This window comes from Anomaloglossus baeobatrachus, chromosome 3, assembly GCF_048569485.1.
Source record: "Anomaloglossus baeobatrachus isolate aAnoBae1 chromosome 3, aAnoBae1.hap1, whole genome shotgun sequence".
In the NCBI taxonomy this organism is placed as follows: Eukaryota; Metazoa; Chordata; class Amphibia; order Anura; family Aromobatidae; genus Anomaloglossus; species Anomaloglossus baeobatrachus.
Window position 1 is genome coordinate 680,995,864 of NC_134355.1, and position 19,207 is coordinate 681,015,070.

At 45.8% G+C, this 19,207-nt stretch overlaps 1 protein-coding gene across 1 annotated transcript in view; it reads left to right on the forward strand.

Moving 5' to 3' along the window:
* Positions 1-12,790, forward strand: part of EPHX2 (epoxide hydrolase 2) — a 145,945-nt gene extending 133,155 nt beyond the window's left edge. Inside the window, exon 19 of the mRNA XM_075341301.1 lies at positions 12,444-12,790. Coding sequence (XP_075197416.1) covers positions 12,444-12,447 — 4 coding nt within the window. The 3' untranslated portion in view covers positions 12,448-12,790. The remainder of the gene's footprint in view (positions 1-12,443) is intronic.
* Positions 12,791-19,207: the final 6,417 nt, after the last annotated feature.

Here is a 19,207-nt window from a genome sequence, read left to right on the forward strand (position 1 = left end):
TCTTGTCTGCTGTTATGTCATCAATAAACACAAGTGACCCAGTGCCATTGAAAGCCATGCATGCCCATGCCATCACGTTGCCTCCACCATGTTTTACAGAGGATGTGGTGTGCCTTGGATCATGTGCCGTTCCCTTTCTTCTCCACACTTTTTTCTTCCCATCATTCTGGTACAGGTTGATCTTTATCTCATCTGTCCATAGAATACTTTTCCAGAACTGAGCTGGCTTCATGAGGTGTTTTTCAGCAAATGTAACTCTGGCCTGTCTATTTTTGGAATTGATGAATGGTTTGCATCTAGATGTGAACCCTTTGTATTTACTTTCATGGAGTCTTCTCTTTACTGGTGACTTAGAGACAGATACACCTACTTCACTGAGAGTGTTCTGGACTTCAGTTGATGTTGTGAACGGGTTCTTCTTCACCAAAGAAAGTATGCGGCGATCATCCACCACTGTTGTCATCCGTGGACGCCCAGGCCTTTTTGAGTTCCCAAGCTCACCAGTCAATTCCTTTTTTCTCAGAATGTACCCGACTGTTGATTTTGCTAATACAAGCATGTCTGCTATCTCTCTGATGGATTTTTTCTTTTTTTTCAGCCTCAGGATGTTCTGCTTCACCTCAGTTGAGAGTTCCTTAGACCGCATGTTGTCTGGTCACAGCAACAGCTTCCAAATGCAAAACCACACACCTGTAATCAACCCCAGACCTTTTAACTACTTCATTGATTACAGGTTAACGAGGGAGACGCCTTCAGAGTTAATTGCAGCCCTTACAGTCCCTTGTCCAATTACTTTTGGTCCCTTGAAAAAGAGGAGGCTATGCATTACAGAGCTATGATTCCTAAACCCTTTCTCCGATTTGGATGTGAAAACTCTCATATTGCAGCTGGGAGTGTGCACTTTCAGCCCATATTATATATATAATTGTATTTCTGAACATGTTTTTGTAAACAGCTAAAATAACAAAACTTGTGTCACTGTCCAAATATTTCTGGCCCTGACTGTAGGTCTGTATTCCTGCTAGAGTCTGGTTCCTATTCTGTGCGAGAAAGACCTCGCCTCACCTCGCGTAGGTGCTCTGGAGAAAGCAGTCAATAAATAAAGTGGGGTAACTCCGGCACACTACTGATTTCCCGTAAAGACCAAAGAAACATAGTAAATTGAAGAAATCTTTTTCTCTTTATTTTGCTCGTGAAAAAGGTGAAAAATAGTGCTATACAAAAGTCCGCCAATAGGTTCGCCGACGTTTCGGCCAGTTGGCCTTCCTCAGGTCGGACAAGCTTGTATTGGAATAGATGTGGTATATACAGGAGTATCAATGAGATTCTACTGCTGCGCGGTTCAGTCCCCCAGCACCTCTGACACATGCCGGTAGTCGCCCGGACTCCCATCACCCTCCTGGACCTTCTCCTTTATCTAACCTTTGGAGCCATAGGCAACTACCTGGGTCAGATCCTACCTTCTTCTATATACCCTCTGACTATACTCTGCTCTCCAATCCCTGGTATTGAATTACTACTCGAGCTATAACCTGCTTTGAACAAAAGGATTCCTGAGCACCCAAGCGTGCCTGCGGTACATATGGATCATATGGATATGTAATTATCCCTTCACAATAAAGTATACTGCTTTAATACAGGTCCTGTGCCTTTTCTGATGGTACGTGGTGTCCCCACATTTAATTCCCAGTCACCATATTGCAGGTACCATAGGAACATCGTACCCTCTGTGCCCTCCTGACAAGAGAGTGACTCATTACCCGCAGTAGAATCTCATTGATACTCCTGTATATACCACATCTATTCCAATATAAGCTTGTCCGACCTGAGGAAGGCCAATTGGCCGAAACGTCGACGAACCTATTGGCGGACTTTTGTATAGCACTATTTTTCACGAGCAAAATAAAGAGAAAAAGATTTCTTCAATTTACTATGTTTCTTTGGTCTTTACGGGAAATCAGTAGTGTGCCGGAGTTACCCCACTTTATTTATTGGTTCCTATTCTGTTCTGTCCATTGATCCCTGTGTTGACCTCTGCCTGCTCATTGACTACCCTCCTGCCTGCCGTTTTTGTACCTCACTGACATCTCCGGTTTTGACCTCTGCCTGATTTCCTGACTACGTTCCTGCCTGCCGATTTTGTCCCTTTTTGTGCCTCCTGCTTTGGGCCCTGCCTGACGACCACTCTTTCCTGGATTGCAGGCTTCCATTAGTAGCGATTTCCTATACCTTGTGTAATTCCAAATCCCTGTACAGGGGTTGAAGTGTTTCAGGGTTCTTGAGATCCTGCTGACTTGGTGGCTAGCCCTAGTCTGTCCGTGACAGTCATTCTGAGTCTGTCGTCAAGGACAGACATTGCACGGTGTCTAAGCAAGGGGGAGATAGTGACCCCTGACCAAACCTGGCTTCCCTCACCACTCTAGATGGGTTCTGCACCTATGCGCCAAGTAGGATACTGTTAGGGCCAGATGGACGGGCAGACCCAGGAGGTGGATCCACTGGGCCGAACACCTTACTGAAGGTAAGGGGTCCGGTAGCCGGAGCACTACAGGTAGCAGGACAGTCCGTGCAAAAGAGTGGAATGCAGAAGTCCCTGGGACCACGGAGTCACTGATGGTAGTCCGGGTGACGGAGCTCAGGTTCAGAGGCCGAGATGTTGTCAGGCAGAGTCCGGAACCGATGGAGCGAGAGGATGGATCACCACAGGGATCAAAGATGGTACGGACTGACGGGATGGCAGATAGTCAGCGTTCGGGGTTCGGGAATCGGCAGGACCAGATGGCGAGGCAGGAGCGGCTCTAGAAGAGAGATAGGTGAGTATATCACAGAGACAAGGAGACCTGACTCCTAGCTTAGGAAACACGAAGAACAGGCCCCGTCCACTTGGACATTAAACCCTTTTATACCCTGTACCTGTGTGTTCAATTTCCTGTCAGTGGACGCTGGCCCTTTAAGAGAGGGTCAATGACCGCGCGCGCGCCCTAATGCGCATGCGCGAGGCCCGGGTGCCAGAAGCCAGGGCAGGGAGCGGTGAGCAGGAAGCAGGAGAGCCGGGCTGGGGCTGAGTAGCCGACGGGCGCCGGGAGCGGGGACCGGGCCGCCTGGGGACCGCAGGTGAAGGAGGCTGGAGACCGTGGAGCGGGGGACGCCTGACAGAGGAGCCGGGGAGCGAAGCAGGGAAGCCGGGGAGCGTGGCAGGGGAGCCGGGGAGCAGAGCAGGGGACCCGGAGAGCGTGACAGATACCTGACCCTGGCTGACCCTGCTCTGGGCCCTAGGTAAGAAGGGATGGGATGAGCTCTTCGTCAACCCTACAAGGCATTAAAGGACACACAGGATAACAAACTGGAGAAAACCATAAACAACTTATCTTTAGCTGTCTCAGAGAGAGAAGCTGCAAGAATCACCAAGATTCTTCTGATGGATGCAAGCCGCCTGCTTGCACCGAAGACTTGATACAGATGTATCAAATATCACCAGCACCGACTAATGGGAAGTGAAGGAATATATAGACAAGGAAAGTAATGATGAACAGCAGCTGACAGGCAGAATAATGCCCCAGGAGAGAGGATGAAAACCAAACAGGAATGATAGAAGGTCAGGGAGCAGTTTGTGCAGCCAAACTCTGTGACCTTCTATTGGCAGGCACCACAGGATTATCTGTCACCCATGAAACCTGCTCTGATTCTCATGGATTGGAGACACTGATCTGTTTGTAACACAGATGGGTTTCAGGGAAGCACCATCAGTAGTTTGCTGCACATGGAGTGTTTTTGCTGAGTTTTTCGAGAGGAAACTCAGCAGAAAAAAGTTTTTTTTAGTTCTTGGAGAGGATTTGGGGTTAGTGCACACAGCATGTTTTTATTTTCTGGTGGCAAAGCCGCCGAGTTTTTATAGGTGAAGACACTTCAGGTAAACGCTAGCCAAAGCCGCCCGAAGGGGAACTTCATACGTCAAGGTTCTTGAACCCTGAAAGGACCAGCAAAAACATTGGGACGTGTGCACAACGACAGTTTTACATTGTTGTGCACTATGGACACTTTTTGTGGCGCTTTTACAAAACGGTATCAGGGCAAAATCCACCTGAAAAAGACGTCATGCATATGCTCTAAAGCTTCTCCTCAGTCTCCTCTCCATAAACTCTGCAAAAAAGACTCACATGCCCTGTGCTGAGGCTGTCTGCAGCACAAATGAGAGGCTTAGATACACAGCTCAGCGGACAGTTGTCACGAGTGTGTCGCGTCCACACACGTTGTGTTGGAGCGGATTTATTTTCATTAGATGCTGAAAGGGTTAAGGACTCTTTTTTTTCTGGCCGAGATTACTCTTAGCCTTAATCACAGCTGCAGCATCTTGTCATCACACCCTTCCACTATATTTACCCACTCCGGGCTTTACTCCATGCCGGTGATAGAATCTCTATACTGACCACTATGAAGGAGCCTGTTGTTTACTTGTGTTGGTTTATTGTAGAAGTAGGACTAGTGTCTCACTGACCAACTCACTAGTCAGGGTAAGTTCAGGGTCAGGGAGGCCCTAGGCACGTGACAGCGCAGGCAGGGAAGAACCGGTCTAGGGACGTTAGGGAGCTCAGGGATCAGTCACAGTGTAGACCCTTCTCCCATATTTCTATCACAAGGGCCTTCCTCTACATCTTGCCTGGTTTTCCCTCTGTGTGTTGCCCTGCACTTTTGGTGCTCACTCCCCTGGCCGGTACACAAGTTTCATGCTTGATAGGGTTGGATACAGTTTATAGGCTCAGGTGCAGTGACTCAGAAAACAGCTTCACACATGATAGGCTCAGATAGAATGGCTCAGAAGACAGTATCATACATGATGTGCTTAGATACAGTGACTCAAATAGTATCACACATGATGTGCTTAGATACAGTGGCTTAGAAGACAGTATCACACATGATGTGCTTAGATACAGTGGCTTAAAAGACAGTATCACACATGATGTGCTTAGATGCAGTGGCTTAGAAGACAGTATCACACATGATGTGCTTAGATACAGTGGCTCAAAAGACAGTATCACACATGATGTGCTTAGATACAGTGACTTAGAAGACAGTATCACACATGATGGGCTTAGATACAGTGACTCAAAAGACAGTATCACACATGATGGGCTTAGATACAGTGACTTAGAAGACAGTATCACACATGATGGGCTTAGATACAGCGACTCAAAAGACCGTATCACACATGATGGGCATAGATACAGTGGCTTAGAAGACAGTATCACACATGATGGGCTTAGATACAGTGGCTTAGAAGACAGTGTGGAGACACGGGGCTCAGTTTGTGCTCTCGTCCACTAAAACCCGCTGCCTTTAGAAAGACAGCGTGGCTCAGGGCTCATCCCAACTGAACGCCGGCCTCCTTAACCGTGGGCGTAACACTACTCAGACAACACAGAGTGAGGGAATCACAATAATTAGACTTTATTGGATCCCCAAACAATTAACGGCACATAACACATAACCAGCAAAACACACAAATGTAACAGGCAACAGAGTCTCACCCTTCCGCTGGCTCACCAGGGATTTAGAATGTCCATGCCTCACAGGTTCCAGGGCTACTTACTCCAATCCAGCAGCACCCCACTTTCGGCGGGCACCCACCGTGACTAAAATAACGCCAGATTTAGGAAGCTGTCTGAGGTCTGCAAAGTCTGTACCAGGTGACTGAACTGTCCCAACCTGAGTGTCCTCCTTAGGTAGTCCTGGAATGATGTTGCAATCCTAGCAGCCAGAGTCAAAATCCCTAGGCTGTGGATATGGTCTCCAACCGGAACCGGAGTCCCTAGATTGAAGCCATAAGATTTCCTGATCCTCTAGTCAGCTCCAAAGAGCTTAGACTGGATCCATCAGCATCCATCAACAACCTGGTGGCTTAAAGAAGTCCCTTTTATAGCCACAGCCTTCCACTTAGATACACTGCGTCCTCATCGATTGGTTGGACAAGATCGCCTCTCCCATTGGATGAATCTCAAGCTGCATGGACAATGTTCATCCAAATGATGTCTACAGAAAGACTGAGGGTATACATGTAGTCTGGGAGTCACCGACTAGACAATGGCTACTAAGGTAATCACATTAGCAATACACAACTACAATACAATGATTTCTGGAAAAGTCTGGAGAGCAATAGCTAAGCAAACATGAGATAGCACACATAAGAACAATAGCCTGGCTGAATGTTAAGAAACTTTAACCCATGAGAGTCCATGTCGTCACATTCCTCCCCCTTCTTAATATTAGCCAGACATGATAGGCTTCCGATCATTCTTCTTCTCTTAACGGCATTGTCCTTTTTAATGGTGAGGTCAGCAACAGAGGCTCGCATCTATACACCTCCCCCTGATTACCTCTCCCAAGTTGAGCAGCCATATTGTGGACAAGCACTAAGGTGGGGTCCATGAGTTGGGCCTGCACAAATCTCCCACTATCAATCCTCCCCCAGTCAATAGCCACAGTGTGGTTAGGCTTACTCACGGTTCTTGGCTCAGAAGTGGATGATGGAGACCGGGAATGCAAACCATCTCTGGAAAAGATGTTAGAAAGATCCACATCAGGGTCCTGCTTGGCTTGGAGGTGGGTGATGGCTGCTTCAAACTGACTGGATAGTCCTTGTCCTAGGTCATTCTCCAAAATGAGTGGTGTGAGCAGGTAATTCAGAAGCCCCACTTTCTCTTCCCTTTGAGTGGTATCCGAAACAACAGGCTTGGTGGGGCCATCTATGAACCCCACTTCAACTTCCTTCTGGCTAGTCCCCGAAACAACAGGTGTGGGGAGGCTGTCCATAAACTCCATATGGACCTCTTCCTGGTCAGACCCCAAAGTAACTGGTGTGGGGACGGTGTCCATAAGCTCCACATCAGCCTTGCTCTGATTAGTCTCCACAAAGACAGGTGTGGGGAGACTGTTCACAAGTCCCACATCAACCTCTCCCTGGTCCTTTCCCGAAATAACTGGTGTGGGGACGGTGTCCATAAGCTCCACATCAGTCTTGCTCTGGTCAGTCTCCACAATGACAGGTATGGGGAGGCTGTCCACAAGCTCCACCTCGACCTCTCCCTGGTCGGTCCTTAGGTCCACCTGCACACATGCCAGAGGGACGTCTGAGCGCTGGCCCTCAGCCAGGGAGATGGATAATTGGGAATCTGGTACAGGGTCTTCTGGGGAAACAATAAGTGGGCTTACCAAGGTAATGGAGGAACCAGTGTCTCGTAGTCCCTGGCTCTTGACCGGCTGAGCTGGTAGATGGGCTCCAAGCATGCGGCCTCGGTTTTGGAGACAATCTTTATCTATATGTCCATGGCGCCCACATGTATAAAAGCGCCATAGATTGGGCGAGTCACAGGCCCTGTTTGTAGTCCTTTGTTTTGGCGCAGCTTCTGCTGGATAGCGGGACCAGCGGGACCATCCTTCTCGGCCGGCTGGTGCTAGCAGTACTGCAGCTGGAATCCCATAAACATATTCCAGAACATAAGCCCTCTCTTCTCTTGAGGATCTAGGCCCCAATGCATCCAACAACGCAGTGGATTGGGCCATTTTGGACAAAGTTGATTCCCGATTGTCACTAGATCCATAATGTGGCACATAGTTTAAATCCTCTGGGTCAATATCGGCGGGATCCTCATCGTCCTCTGCATTATTCTGGGCATCCCAACGGACTAATTTCCGGATCAAGTCTGACCGAGTCGCAGCGTTCCAGTAGATAATCTTTCGCCTCTGGCACAGATCATGTAGCATCCATTTACTGCTGCGGTCGTAACTCCTCTCTTGTCCTTGTCCCATGGCTGAGCTGGTGGGATTGGACATGGCAGCGTCCGAAACCTGAATGCCTCCCCTATGGCCTGCTGGGTATGCTTATGTGCCTCCATGGTTGTTGAGCCCTGGACGGTGTCCACGAACACCAGTCCACTGCAGCTCCCCTGGGTAAACCAGGCTGAGTAGTGTCCCACCGCTGCCACCAATTGTGGAGACACGGGGCTCAGTGGGTGCTCTCGTCCACTAAAACCCACCGCCTTTAGAAAGACAGCGTGGCTCAGGGCTCATCCCAACTGAACGCCGGCCTCCTTAACTGTGGGCGTAACACTACTCAGACAACACAGGGTGAGGGAACCACAATAATTAGACTTTATTGGATCCCCAAACAATTAACGGCACATAACACATAACCAGCAAAACACACAAATGTAACAGGCAACAGAGTCTCACCCTTCCGCTGGCTCACCAGGGATTTAGAATGTCCATGCCTCACAGGTTCCAGGTCTACTTACTCCAATCCAGCAGCACCCCGCTTTCGGCGGTCACCCACCGTGACTAGAATAACGCCAGATTTAGGAAGCTGTCTGAGGTCTGCAAAGTCTGTAACAGGTGACTAAACTGTCCCAACCTGAGTGTCCTCCTTAGGTAGTCCTGGAATGATGTTGCAATCCTAGCAGCCGGAGTCGAAATCCCTAGGCTGTGGATATGGTCTCCAACCAGAACCGGAGTCCCTAGATTGAAGCCATAAGATATCCTGATCCTCTAGTCAGCTCCGAAGAGCTTAGACTGGATCCATCAGCATCCATCAACAACCTGGTGGCTTAAAGAAGTCCCTTTTATAGCCACAGCCTTCCACTTGGATACACGGCGTCCTCATCGATTGGTTGGACAAGAGCGCCTCTCCCATTGGATGAATCTCAAGCTGCATGGACAATGTTCATCCAAATGATGTCTACAGAAAGACTGAGGATATCTACATGAAGTCTGCAAGTCACAGACTAGACAATGGCTACTAAGGTAATCACATTAGCAATACACAACTACAATACAATGATTACTGGAAAAGTCTGGAGAACAATACGTCTGGCTTTCAGTGGCCAACATAATTACATGAGTCAACAAGAGTCTTGTAGAAACAATGAGGGACTTATCCCCCGTCTATAAACAATCTATCATCCTGTCTGGCTGAATTTTAAGAAACTTTAACCCATGAGAGTCCATGTCGTCACAGACAGTATCACACATGATGGGCTTAGATACAGTGGCTTAGAAGACAGTATCACACATGATGGGCTTAGATACAATGGCTTAGAAGACAGTATCACACATGATGGGCTTAGATACAGTGGCTTAGAAGACATTATCACACATGATGGGCTTAGATACAGGGACTCAAAAGACAGCATCACACATGATGTTACAGTAATAGCACCACACATGTTTAGATACACCACTCAGCATGTAAGATGAGCTGTTATTGGCTTAGATACATCAGCTTAACAGACAGTATCACACATGAAGGCTTACATACTCAGTCCCTGGAGATTCCCTACATGCTGTACGTGGACGGTATCTGTATTTTTTGTACATATTGCAGCAGATACGATACTGTGTATCCCCCACCCCACTTGTATTTTGGCGTCATGTGTCGCCGTCTCTCCCAGGACCTGCCCCTGGATAGAAAGCCTGGCTGACCGCACACTTCTCTCTTAGAAGATTCTCCACTTGCACCTTTCAGCCAAATCCTGAGTGACAGCTGCGCCGGCTTCTCTCCAAAAACACACATCAATATTTTAACACTGAGCAAATGTAGTTGTCTTCTAACAGCGACGTCAGGAGCGGCGCAGCATCAAACCAGCTGCGGTTCACCGGCGAGGACGCGGCGCTGCTCCGAGAACTGACCCGGAACCAACGCAAGAAGAGCCTGGAGTGATGAGAGCGCAAATCCCCCGATGCAGCCCCCGAAACAGCACATTTACTATCTGTGCTCCGCGTTATCAAGAAATACGCCGAAAGGACGGAGGGAAGATGGGAAATAGAGAGCCGCGCATCATTCCGGCCTGGGAAGAAACCCACAGCAGATCAGCCATAGGAGCAGTATTATAGCAGTTATATTCTTGTACATAGGGGCAGTATTATAGTAGTTATATTCTTGTACATAGGGGCAGTATTATAGCAGTTATATTCTTGTACATAGGGGGCAGTATTATAGTAGTTATATTCTTGTACATAGGGGCAGTATTATAGTAGTTATATTCTTGTACATAGGGGCAGTATTATAGTAGTTATATTCTTGTACATAGGGGCAGTATTATAGTAGTTATATTCTTGTATATAGGAGCAGTATTATAGTAGTTATATTCTTGTACATAGGGGGCAGTATTATAGTAGTTATATTCTTGTACATAGGGGCAGTATTATAGTAGTTATATCCTTGTACATAGGGGCAGTATTATAGTAGTTATATTCTTGTACATAGGAGCAGTATTATAGCAGTTATATTCTTGTACATAGGGGCAGTATTATAGTAGTTATATTCTTGTACATAGGGGCAGTATTATAGTAGTTATATTCTTGTACATAGAGGCAGTATTATAGTAGTTATATTCTTGTACATAGGGGGCAGTATTATAGTAGTTATATTCTTGTACATAGGGGCAGTATTATAGCAGTTATATTCTTGTACATAGGGGCAGTATTATAGTAGTTATATTCTTGTATATAGGGGCAGTATTATAGTAGTTATATTCTTGTGCATAGGGGCAGTATTATAGTAGTTATATTCTTGTACATAGGGGCAGTATTATAGCAGTTATATTCTTGTACATAGGGGGCAGTATTATAGTAGTTATATTCTTGTATATGGGGGCAGTATTATAGTAGTTATATTCTTGTACATAGGGGGCAGTATTATAGTAGTTATATTCTTGTACATAGGGGCAGTATTATAGTAGTTATATTCTTGTATATAGGGGGCAGTATTATAGTAGTTATATTCTTGTATATAGGGGCAGTATTATAGTAGTTATATTCTTGTACATAGGGGCAGTATTATAGTAGTTATATTCTTGTACTTAGGGGGCAGTATTATAGTAGTTATATTCTTGTACATAGGTGCTGTATTATAGTAGTTATATTCTTGTACATAGGGGCAGTATTATAGCAGTTATATTCTTGTACATAGGGGGCAGTATTATAGTAGTTATATTCTTGTACATAGGGGGCAGTATTATAGTAGTTATATTCTTGTACATAGGGGCAGTATTATAGCATTTATATTCTTGTACATAGGGGCAGTATTATAGTAGTTATATTCTTGTACATAGGGGCAGTATTATAGTAGTTATATTCTTGTACATAGGGGGCAGTATTATAGTAGTTATATTCTTGTACATAGGGGCAGTATTATAGTAGTTATATTCTTGTACATAGGGGGCAGTATTATAGTAGTTATATTCTTGTACATAGGAGCAGTATTATAGTAGTTATATTCTTGTACATAGGGGGCGGTATTATAGTAGTTATATTTGTGTACATAGGAGCAGTATTATAGTAGACATATTCATGTGTACATAGGGAAAAGTATTATAGTACCCAGACTTGACCCAAACTTGACCCTGAACCCCATAGAAGTGAATGGGGACCCAAACGTTTGTGCTGTAAAATGGTCATAGTAAGGGCTAGGGGGCTGCAAAAGGGTGGTAAGAGCAGGACAATTGCATGCAAACAAATGTGGATAGGCAACAAATAATTTAAAAAAACAGGGTATGGCCCCCCTACTTTTGATAACCAGTCAAGGTAAAGCAGACAGCTGGGGGCTGGTATTATCAGGCAGGGAAGGCCCATGATTATTTGGCCCCTTCCCAGCTTAAATATACCAGCCCACAGCTTCCACAGAAGTGGCGAATCACATTTAGATTCTCCAAATCTGGCACTGTGCTTCGCTGTATCTGATTGCCCTGGTACTTTAGCCATTGGGATAATACTTTTGGGGTTGATGTCAGCTGTGTAATGTCAGCTGGCATTAGGCCCAGGGTTTAGTAATGAAGAGGCATCTATCAGACACCAACGTTACTAACCCGGCAGGTGTAAAGTAAAAAAAACACACACAGGAAAAAAATAGTTTATTTGAATAAAGACTCCCCCACACTCCCTCGTTCACCAATTTATTAATTTTAAGAAAACCTCAAAGTTTTGATGGTCCAATGTCCCATGATGTACATTGAGTCTTATGGTGCTTCATTCTCAGAACTAAGCTCCATAGGTCACTTGCGGTCAGAGGTAGACAGGGAATTTCTCATGCGAATAGCTGGGAGGAACCTATGGTGCTTTGTCCCGATTTGGGTACACCTTGTCGCGGTGGGATGGCTTTACTCTTACTAAGTACCCTATGTTTATTTATATGCACTGTTGCTTTTTGCTTATCTACTGCAAAGTATATGCTCATATTATCTCTATCTTGGATTTTGTTTGTTTTCTAGCCAGTGTGAACACGCGCTTATTATTTGCATGTCTACCAGCTCATGCTCCGGCTCACTCTTTTGGTTTTGTCTTAATACAACGTTCCGTCAAACCTAATAGGTTTCAGACCCGTTTTAGGAGAAGACCTCTTCACACTGTTGCATCGTGTCCCTGACATGTATTGATTTTCAGTTTGTTCTTGACAGATGAAATCATCTCTATATCACAGTGACGGGTGACAGTCAGTGGCAGCTCCGGCTGATACCGCCGCCGTGTGATGGATCCGTCACATACTAATTGGCAGCCGAAATTCCCTACTTCAATGAAAGGTCTGAACTAGTGTTTTACTATAGGATCATATTGTGACATTCGGGGGCAGAACGTTTCAGAATGTCGTCTGTAGCTGCGGATCGTTATTCTCCGCAGCGCCTTTAGCTGCCAGAAGATTTGTTATGCAGAGATTTCATACCCCATCATCTCACCCACCCAAATATTGCATAAAATTAGAAACCGAGCACAACTCAAACCTGGCAGCTTCATGTAAAGTATTATATTCTGAAAATAAAGTGCATATAAACTAAATAATAAAACTGGTATACCAGCAGAGGCTTACATGCTGCGATGCAGTCACTACGTACGGATAGTGTGGACGGAAGAGTAGTCAGGAAAGCCAGGGACTGGTAACAGGAGGACATGTAGGATCACAAGGAGTAAACAGAGGCGTAGTCAGGTCACAATCCGGGGGTCAGACTACCAGGAGTGCATGTAAGAAGTTCAGGGAGAAAACAGAGACGTGGTCAGGTAACAGTCTGAGGTCAAAAGGCAGAAAGACAGGAACACAGAGCAGGCAGAGGGGAGTCAAATAACAGTCGGTCAAAAGGCAACAGGTCACAACAGGATCAGGGAACAGGCAGAGAGGAGTCAAATAACAGTCCGGGCTGATGCAACAATGATCAAATTACTAAACAGAGACATGAGCCAACAGCACAACTGCAGAACCAGGAAATACAACTGGCAAGGCTCTGGGAGAGCATGCAATTACTAAGGTGAAACAACGGAGTAATCAGCAGCAACATATAACTCTGCTTTGTCAATCAAGTTACCGGCTAAGTAACTCAGGAAAGTGCAGCAGAGCATCTCCAAAGGCAAGATGCTCTGCACATAGGAATCATGTCACTGCCAGGTCTGAAGTCGCAGCAGAGCATCTTCTAGTCTGAAAGATGCTGTGCACAGAGGGATCGTGATACAAGCTAAATACACTGAAAAGAATGGATTCATGACTGCCTTTTAAAACGGAATGTGAAAAAACCCTGAACTCTTATACAAGTGTAGGAGGTGGTCAGGAGAAGACCCCCACTCCTACTAGGTGTTGTATTAAAATAGATCACATAACATGTATTTTAGACTACTTTAAAGTATAAGCTATGGTGTGTCAGATGTATTATTGTTATATGTATAGGAATAGATAGAGGATCTGTTAGTGCAGGAAGAGTAATATGGAAGTGCTGGCAGGCACAGAACCGGATACTTTCGGTAACTAAGGGAACAGTGTTCCCTGTTCCAGGTGTGAGATGGACTGGCCGATGCCTCCCCTCACCAGACTTTGTGTGGTTTAACTCGGCAGATAAAGTGCGGGAAAGATTCTGTGAGGAGAGAGACCGGACTGAAGGGGTTTAGGAGTGGTCGTGCTTCTGATGTGGTTGGTTCTCGCGGGACGCTGCCTGAGGAGAATTTGATAAGCCCCGAGTGGGAAGATATACGCTGTTAGCTGTGAGACTACCACGAGTTAGACCATGAGAGAACCCAGACTTTGACAGGCCAAGACCCTAAAGAAGAAGAGAAGACGTCACCTGGAGGAGCACACCCAACCCGTGCCAGAGGGGAAAAGTTGCCTCACCTGGAGAAATGCGTTCCAATGGTGTGTGTTGGACTGGCCAATGCCTCCCCTCTTCTGAACTGTGTGTGGTTTAACCTGGCAGAAAAAGTGCGGGAAAAATTCTGTGAGGAGAAAGACCAGACTGAAGGGGTTTAAGAGTGGTTGTGCCTCGGATGTGGTTGGGTCTCGCGGGACGCTTGCCTGAGGAGAATTTGATAAGCCCCGAGTGGGAAGATATACGGTGTTAGTTGTGAGACTACCGCGAGTTAGACCATGAGAGAACCCAGACTTTGACAGGCCAAAACCCATAAGAAGAGAAGACGTCATCTGGAGGAACCCAGCTAACCCGTGCCAGAAGAGAAGAAAAGTTGCCTCACCTGGAGAAATACGCTCCAATGGTGTGTGTTGGACTGGCCGATGCCTCCGCTCCTCTGGACTGTGTGTGGTTTAACCTCTATTTAATATCTATTTAGTCTATTGAGCCTTCAGTTTTCTATCATCTTAGGACAACCAATCAAAAAAATACAACTCAGCTCTGATGTTGTAATCCTAATTACAGCTGCGTTACCTACTTTTATAAATGCTCCCTGTGTGTAAGGTATACAGTTTTAGGATTTCTTAGTTTCTCTGTTTTTTCAGATATGCTGTCTCAACACCGGCCGTGAGAGTTACAGATGTGACTTTTGTGACCACATCCCTCCCCTGAAGCTGCTTCCACACATCTTTGTTTTGTCCGATGATCTTTTTAGGTAAAACTAAATGCTTTATTACATAACGTAGGACAATCTCGGCCCTCGGCCTCGCTGGGCTTCTATTAAAGCCTGACGATGGCCCTCGGCCACCCTGGGCATCTATTAAAGCCTGACGATCACTTGCTCAGGGAATCATTTAGAACATAACTCGGATTTCCGCCTCTTATCGTAGTAATTTTCCATGCCTTGCATTCCTATAATGGAGTTTCTCGGCACACCGATGTATCAGCGTTCTGCGGGAGCGTTTGTAATTTAATATTCCGTGTTGTGCGGCCTGAAGTTCTCTAACACTAATCTATTTACTGAGGAATTTACTGTACATTACGCCGCGATAAGTTCTCCGTCGGCTGCAACTGAAGAGCGGGATTCATGAATTTTGCATGAATTTTGGGCATGCACTTATGAAAGTGTCTCCACATCACCAGGAACACAATACTGAAAAATCCGCTAATATTGTAAGTGTTCAATAAGTAAGTTCCTAAAAATGTACTTTTAGTTGTGTGTGCAGCCTACACAAGACAGATACTTGTGACGATCATCATACTTCTTCCTTTCAGATCCTCTCCAGTTCCGTCAGGTTGGATGGTGAACATTGGTGGACGCCATTTTCCGGTCTCTCCAGAGATGCTCAGTTGGTTTTAGGTCAGGGCTCTGGCTGGGTCGGTCAAGAATGGTCACAGAGTTGTTCTGAAGCCACTCCTTTGTTATTTTAGCTGTGTGCTTAGGGTCATTGTCTTGTTGGAAGGTGAACCTTTGGCCAAGTCTGAGGTCCAGAGCATCTAGAAGAGGTTTTCTTCCAGGATATCTCTGTCGTTGGCCGCATTCATCCTTCCTTCAATTGCAACCAGGCATCCAGGGCGTCACAATCCTGTCCCTGCCCCCATAGCATGATGCTGCCACCACCATGTTTCACTGTGGGGATTGTATTTGGCAGGTGATGGGCAGTGCCTGGTTTTCTCCACAAATACCACTTAGAACTATTACCAATAGGTTCTATCTTCATCTCCTTAGACCAGAGAATCTTATTTCTCATTGTCTGGGAGACCTTCATGTGTTTTTTTACAAACTCTTTGTGGGCTTTCATATGTCTTGCACTGAGGAGAGGCTTCCGTCAGGCCACTCTGCCATAAAGGCCAGACTGGTGGAGGCTGCAGTGATAGGTGACTTTGTGGGACTTTCTTCTATCTCCCTACTGCATCTCTGCAGCTCAGACACAGTGATCTTGGGGTTCTTTACTTCTCTCACCAAGGCTCTTCTCCCACGATTGCTCAGTTTGGCTGGCTGGCCAGGTCTAGGAAGAGTTCTGGTGCTCCCAAACTTCTTCCATTTAAGGATTATGGAGGCCACTGTGCTCTTAGGAACCTAGAGTACTGCAGAAATTCTTTTGTAACCTTGGCCAGATCTGTGCCTTGCCACAATTCTGTCTCTGAGCTCCTTGGGCAGTTCCTTTGACCTCATGATTCTCATTTGGTGTGACATGCAGTGTGAGCTGTGAGGTCTTATATAGACAGGTGTGCGCCTTTCCAAATCAAGTCCTATCAGTTTAATTACACACAGCTGAAATCCAATGAAGGAGGAGAACCATCTCAAGGAGGATCACAAGGAAATGGACAGCATGTGACTTACATATCAGTGTCTGAGCAAAGGGGCTGAATACTTATGACCACGTTTTTTTTTGTTTAATAAATTTGCAAAAAATGTCGACATTTCTGGGGGGTTTTCTGACAAGATGGGGGATGGGGGCAGAGTGTACATTAATGAGAAAAAAATTTACTTTTTTGAATTTACCAAATGGTTGCAATGAAACAAAGACTGAAAAATTTAAAGGGGTCTGAATACTTTCCGTACCCACTGTGGGTGGGTACAATGGTGACCTCTCCCCAGAAGGCAGCCGACCGTCAGTGACAGCCAGGAGGAGCAGAGGTGACACCAACCTGTCTAGAAAATATTGAAATGCACTAACTCCTACCATGAAAAAACTAGAATCAAGACACATCAGAAGAAAAACCTGATGAGAAGACAGAACAACTGGCAGTGGGCATGAAAATTTGTAAAAAGACCCAGTGAATAACTCAAAGGTTAGTATGGAGAACTAGGCAATGAATGATCCAGGATCACTGTCATGCCTTAGATCCGCAGAAGCGCAATTACCTGCGCCAAATGTCAGCCGTCGTCCCACCGCGCTCCGCATCCTTCCTTTCCATGCCGTCCTGCTTTTATTGTATGAATTAAAGGACTGTTTTATGAAGATACTGGGTGAGTGCCGGCCTTTCTTTCTGCATCTTCACAAGTCTAACATAGTTATTTGTCTGGGCGTAGCACCCCTAGATTCTTGCATTTTTTATCTCCGTTTTTCCAGCTATGCAGTTTAAATAGTCGCGTGGTATATTGGTCATGCAGGACCTCCTTTTATTTTGGATATTTCCATGCCTCAGATTTGATCCGTCAGTCCTCTCTGCTGTTGTCCATTTTCTGCTCCACTGGTCCATAGTTGGGTTCGGTTGCTGTCCCGGTTCTGAACACTTTGTCTCTGTGTGGACACTTTGTGTGTTCATTGCCTTTCTGCCAACAAGTGTTTCCTATTCTGTAATGCAGTCTGACCTATCACCTGACGGATGTAACTATTTAAACCCTCCCCAGGCTTCCATTCCCCACTGGTGATATTTTTGAAGTCAACCTTGCTTGGATCTACAGCCTGTGAACCTTGTGGTTTTCTTGGCAGATTATTACTTTTAGTTTACCTTATTTTTACTCTGCACCTTCCTTAAGGAGGTACTTGGAATTCTTGATGGCCGCTTAGGAAGCAAAGGTCTTACTTGGAACTCTTGATGGCCACGTAGGAAGCAAAGGTCTTACTTGGAACTCTTGATGGCCGCTTAGGAAGCAAAGGTCTTACTTGGAACTCTTGATGGCCACTTAGGAAGCAAAGGTCTTACTTGGAACTCTTGATGGCCACTTAGGAAGCAAAGGTCTTACTTGGAACTCTTGATGGCCACTTAGGAAGCAAAGGTCTTACTTGGAAATCTTGATGGCCTCTTAGGAAGGAAAGGTCATTTTTGGAACTCTTGATGGCCGCTTAGGAAGCAAAGGTCTTTTTTGGAACTCTTTATGTCTGCTTAGGAAGCAAAGGTCATTTTTGGAACTCTTGATGGCCGCTTAGGAAGCAAAGGTCTTTTTTGGAACTCTTTATGTCTGCTTAGGAAGCAAAGGTCTTTTTGGAACTCTTGATGGCCGCTTAATAAGCAAAGGTCTTACTTGAAACTCTTGATGGCTGCTTAATAAGCAAAGGCCTTACTTGGAACTCTTGATGGCCTTTGCCATGTGGTCATCTGAGTTATCCATTAAGGGTTGTTTCAGTCTGTGCAGGCGCCTTTTGGGACTGCGCATTTGGGACCTCTAGTCTATACAAGAATGGGTTAGGGGCAGTAGTTTTAAGTTAGAGCTTATTTTGCATCATTTGCCACGTGTGTACTTTAATGCACATAACAGACACATTGCAAGCTCCTTCTAAGAGGAATGCAAAAGATTCTGACTCGAGGAGCACCATGTCCTCCGTCTATGGGAAATGTTCCAGGGGTTCTGTAAACTGTTTAGAATTTCATCTTAAGGCGATGGCTTAACATGAGGGAGCGGAGAGGCGGCCACGCCGGGAACAAAATTATTCATGGTGCAAAAGGAAAAAAAGAAATGTTGTCGTTGCTAGAGATGAAGATCTGGGACAGTGTCCATGCCGGATCTCTGGGCAAACATCACTTTGGACTGCAGAATGCCAATACAGTTGCATCTTGTGGTAGACCAGAGAGCCATAGGTCAGGGGACCAACAGCTTTACGCCACAGTGCCACATCCCTCCCATCTGTGTCTGCTGCAGAGAACTTGGATTAAATGAGTGGGGGTTAGTATTAAAGTGGTATTATGTGTGGAGGGGGCACTCAGGGCATCGTTACTTATTAAGGTGCTATAGTACTTTTCAAATGTTGCTCTCGAAGGGTCATTATTTGGAATAAAAGGCCACTCAGTGGTTTAGTGTGAATACACCCAACAATTTCATTGCATTTACCTAAATGGGGTTATTTTTGTAACGAGCGTACGGTTCCCTGCGAACCCTATTCAGGTGAATAATAAAGAAGTTCATGCAATGAGTGATCTCGCCCTCGCTCTCAGTGCATGGCCTGATCACAAGAGTTATCAGAGATGCCACAAAACACTATGGCTGCCGCCTCCTACTTCAGACCACTCACCACTTTCAGCTCTGCAGATAGCTCAGGACTTAGTGATGGGTGGACCGGTACTGTAAAAGTCCAGATCCACGTGGTTTCAAAAGTATACAGGTTCTGGGCCCA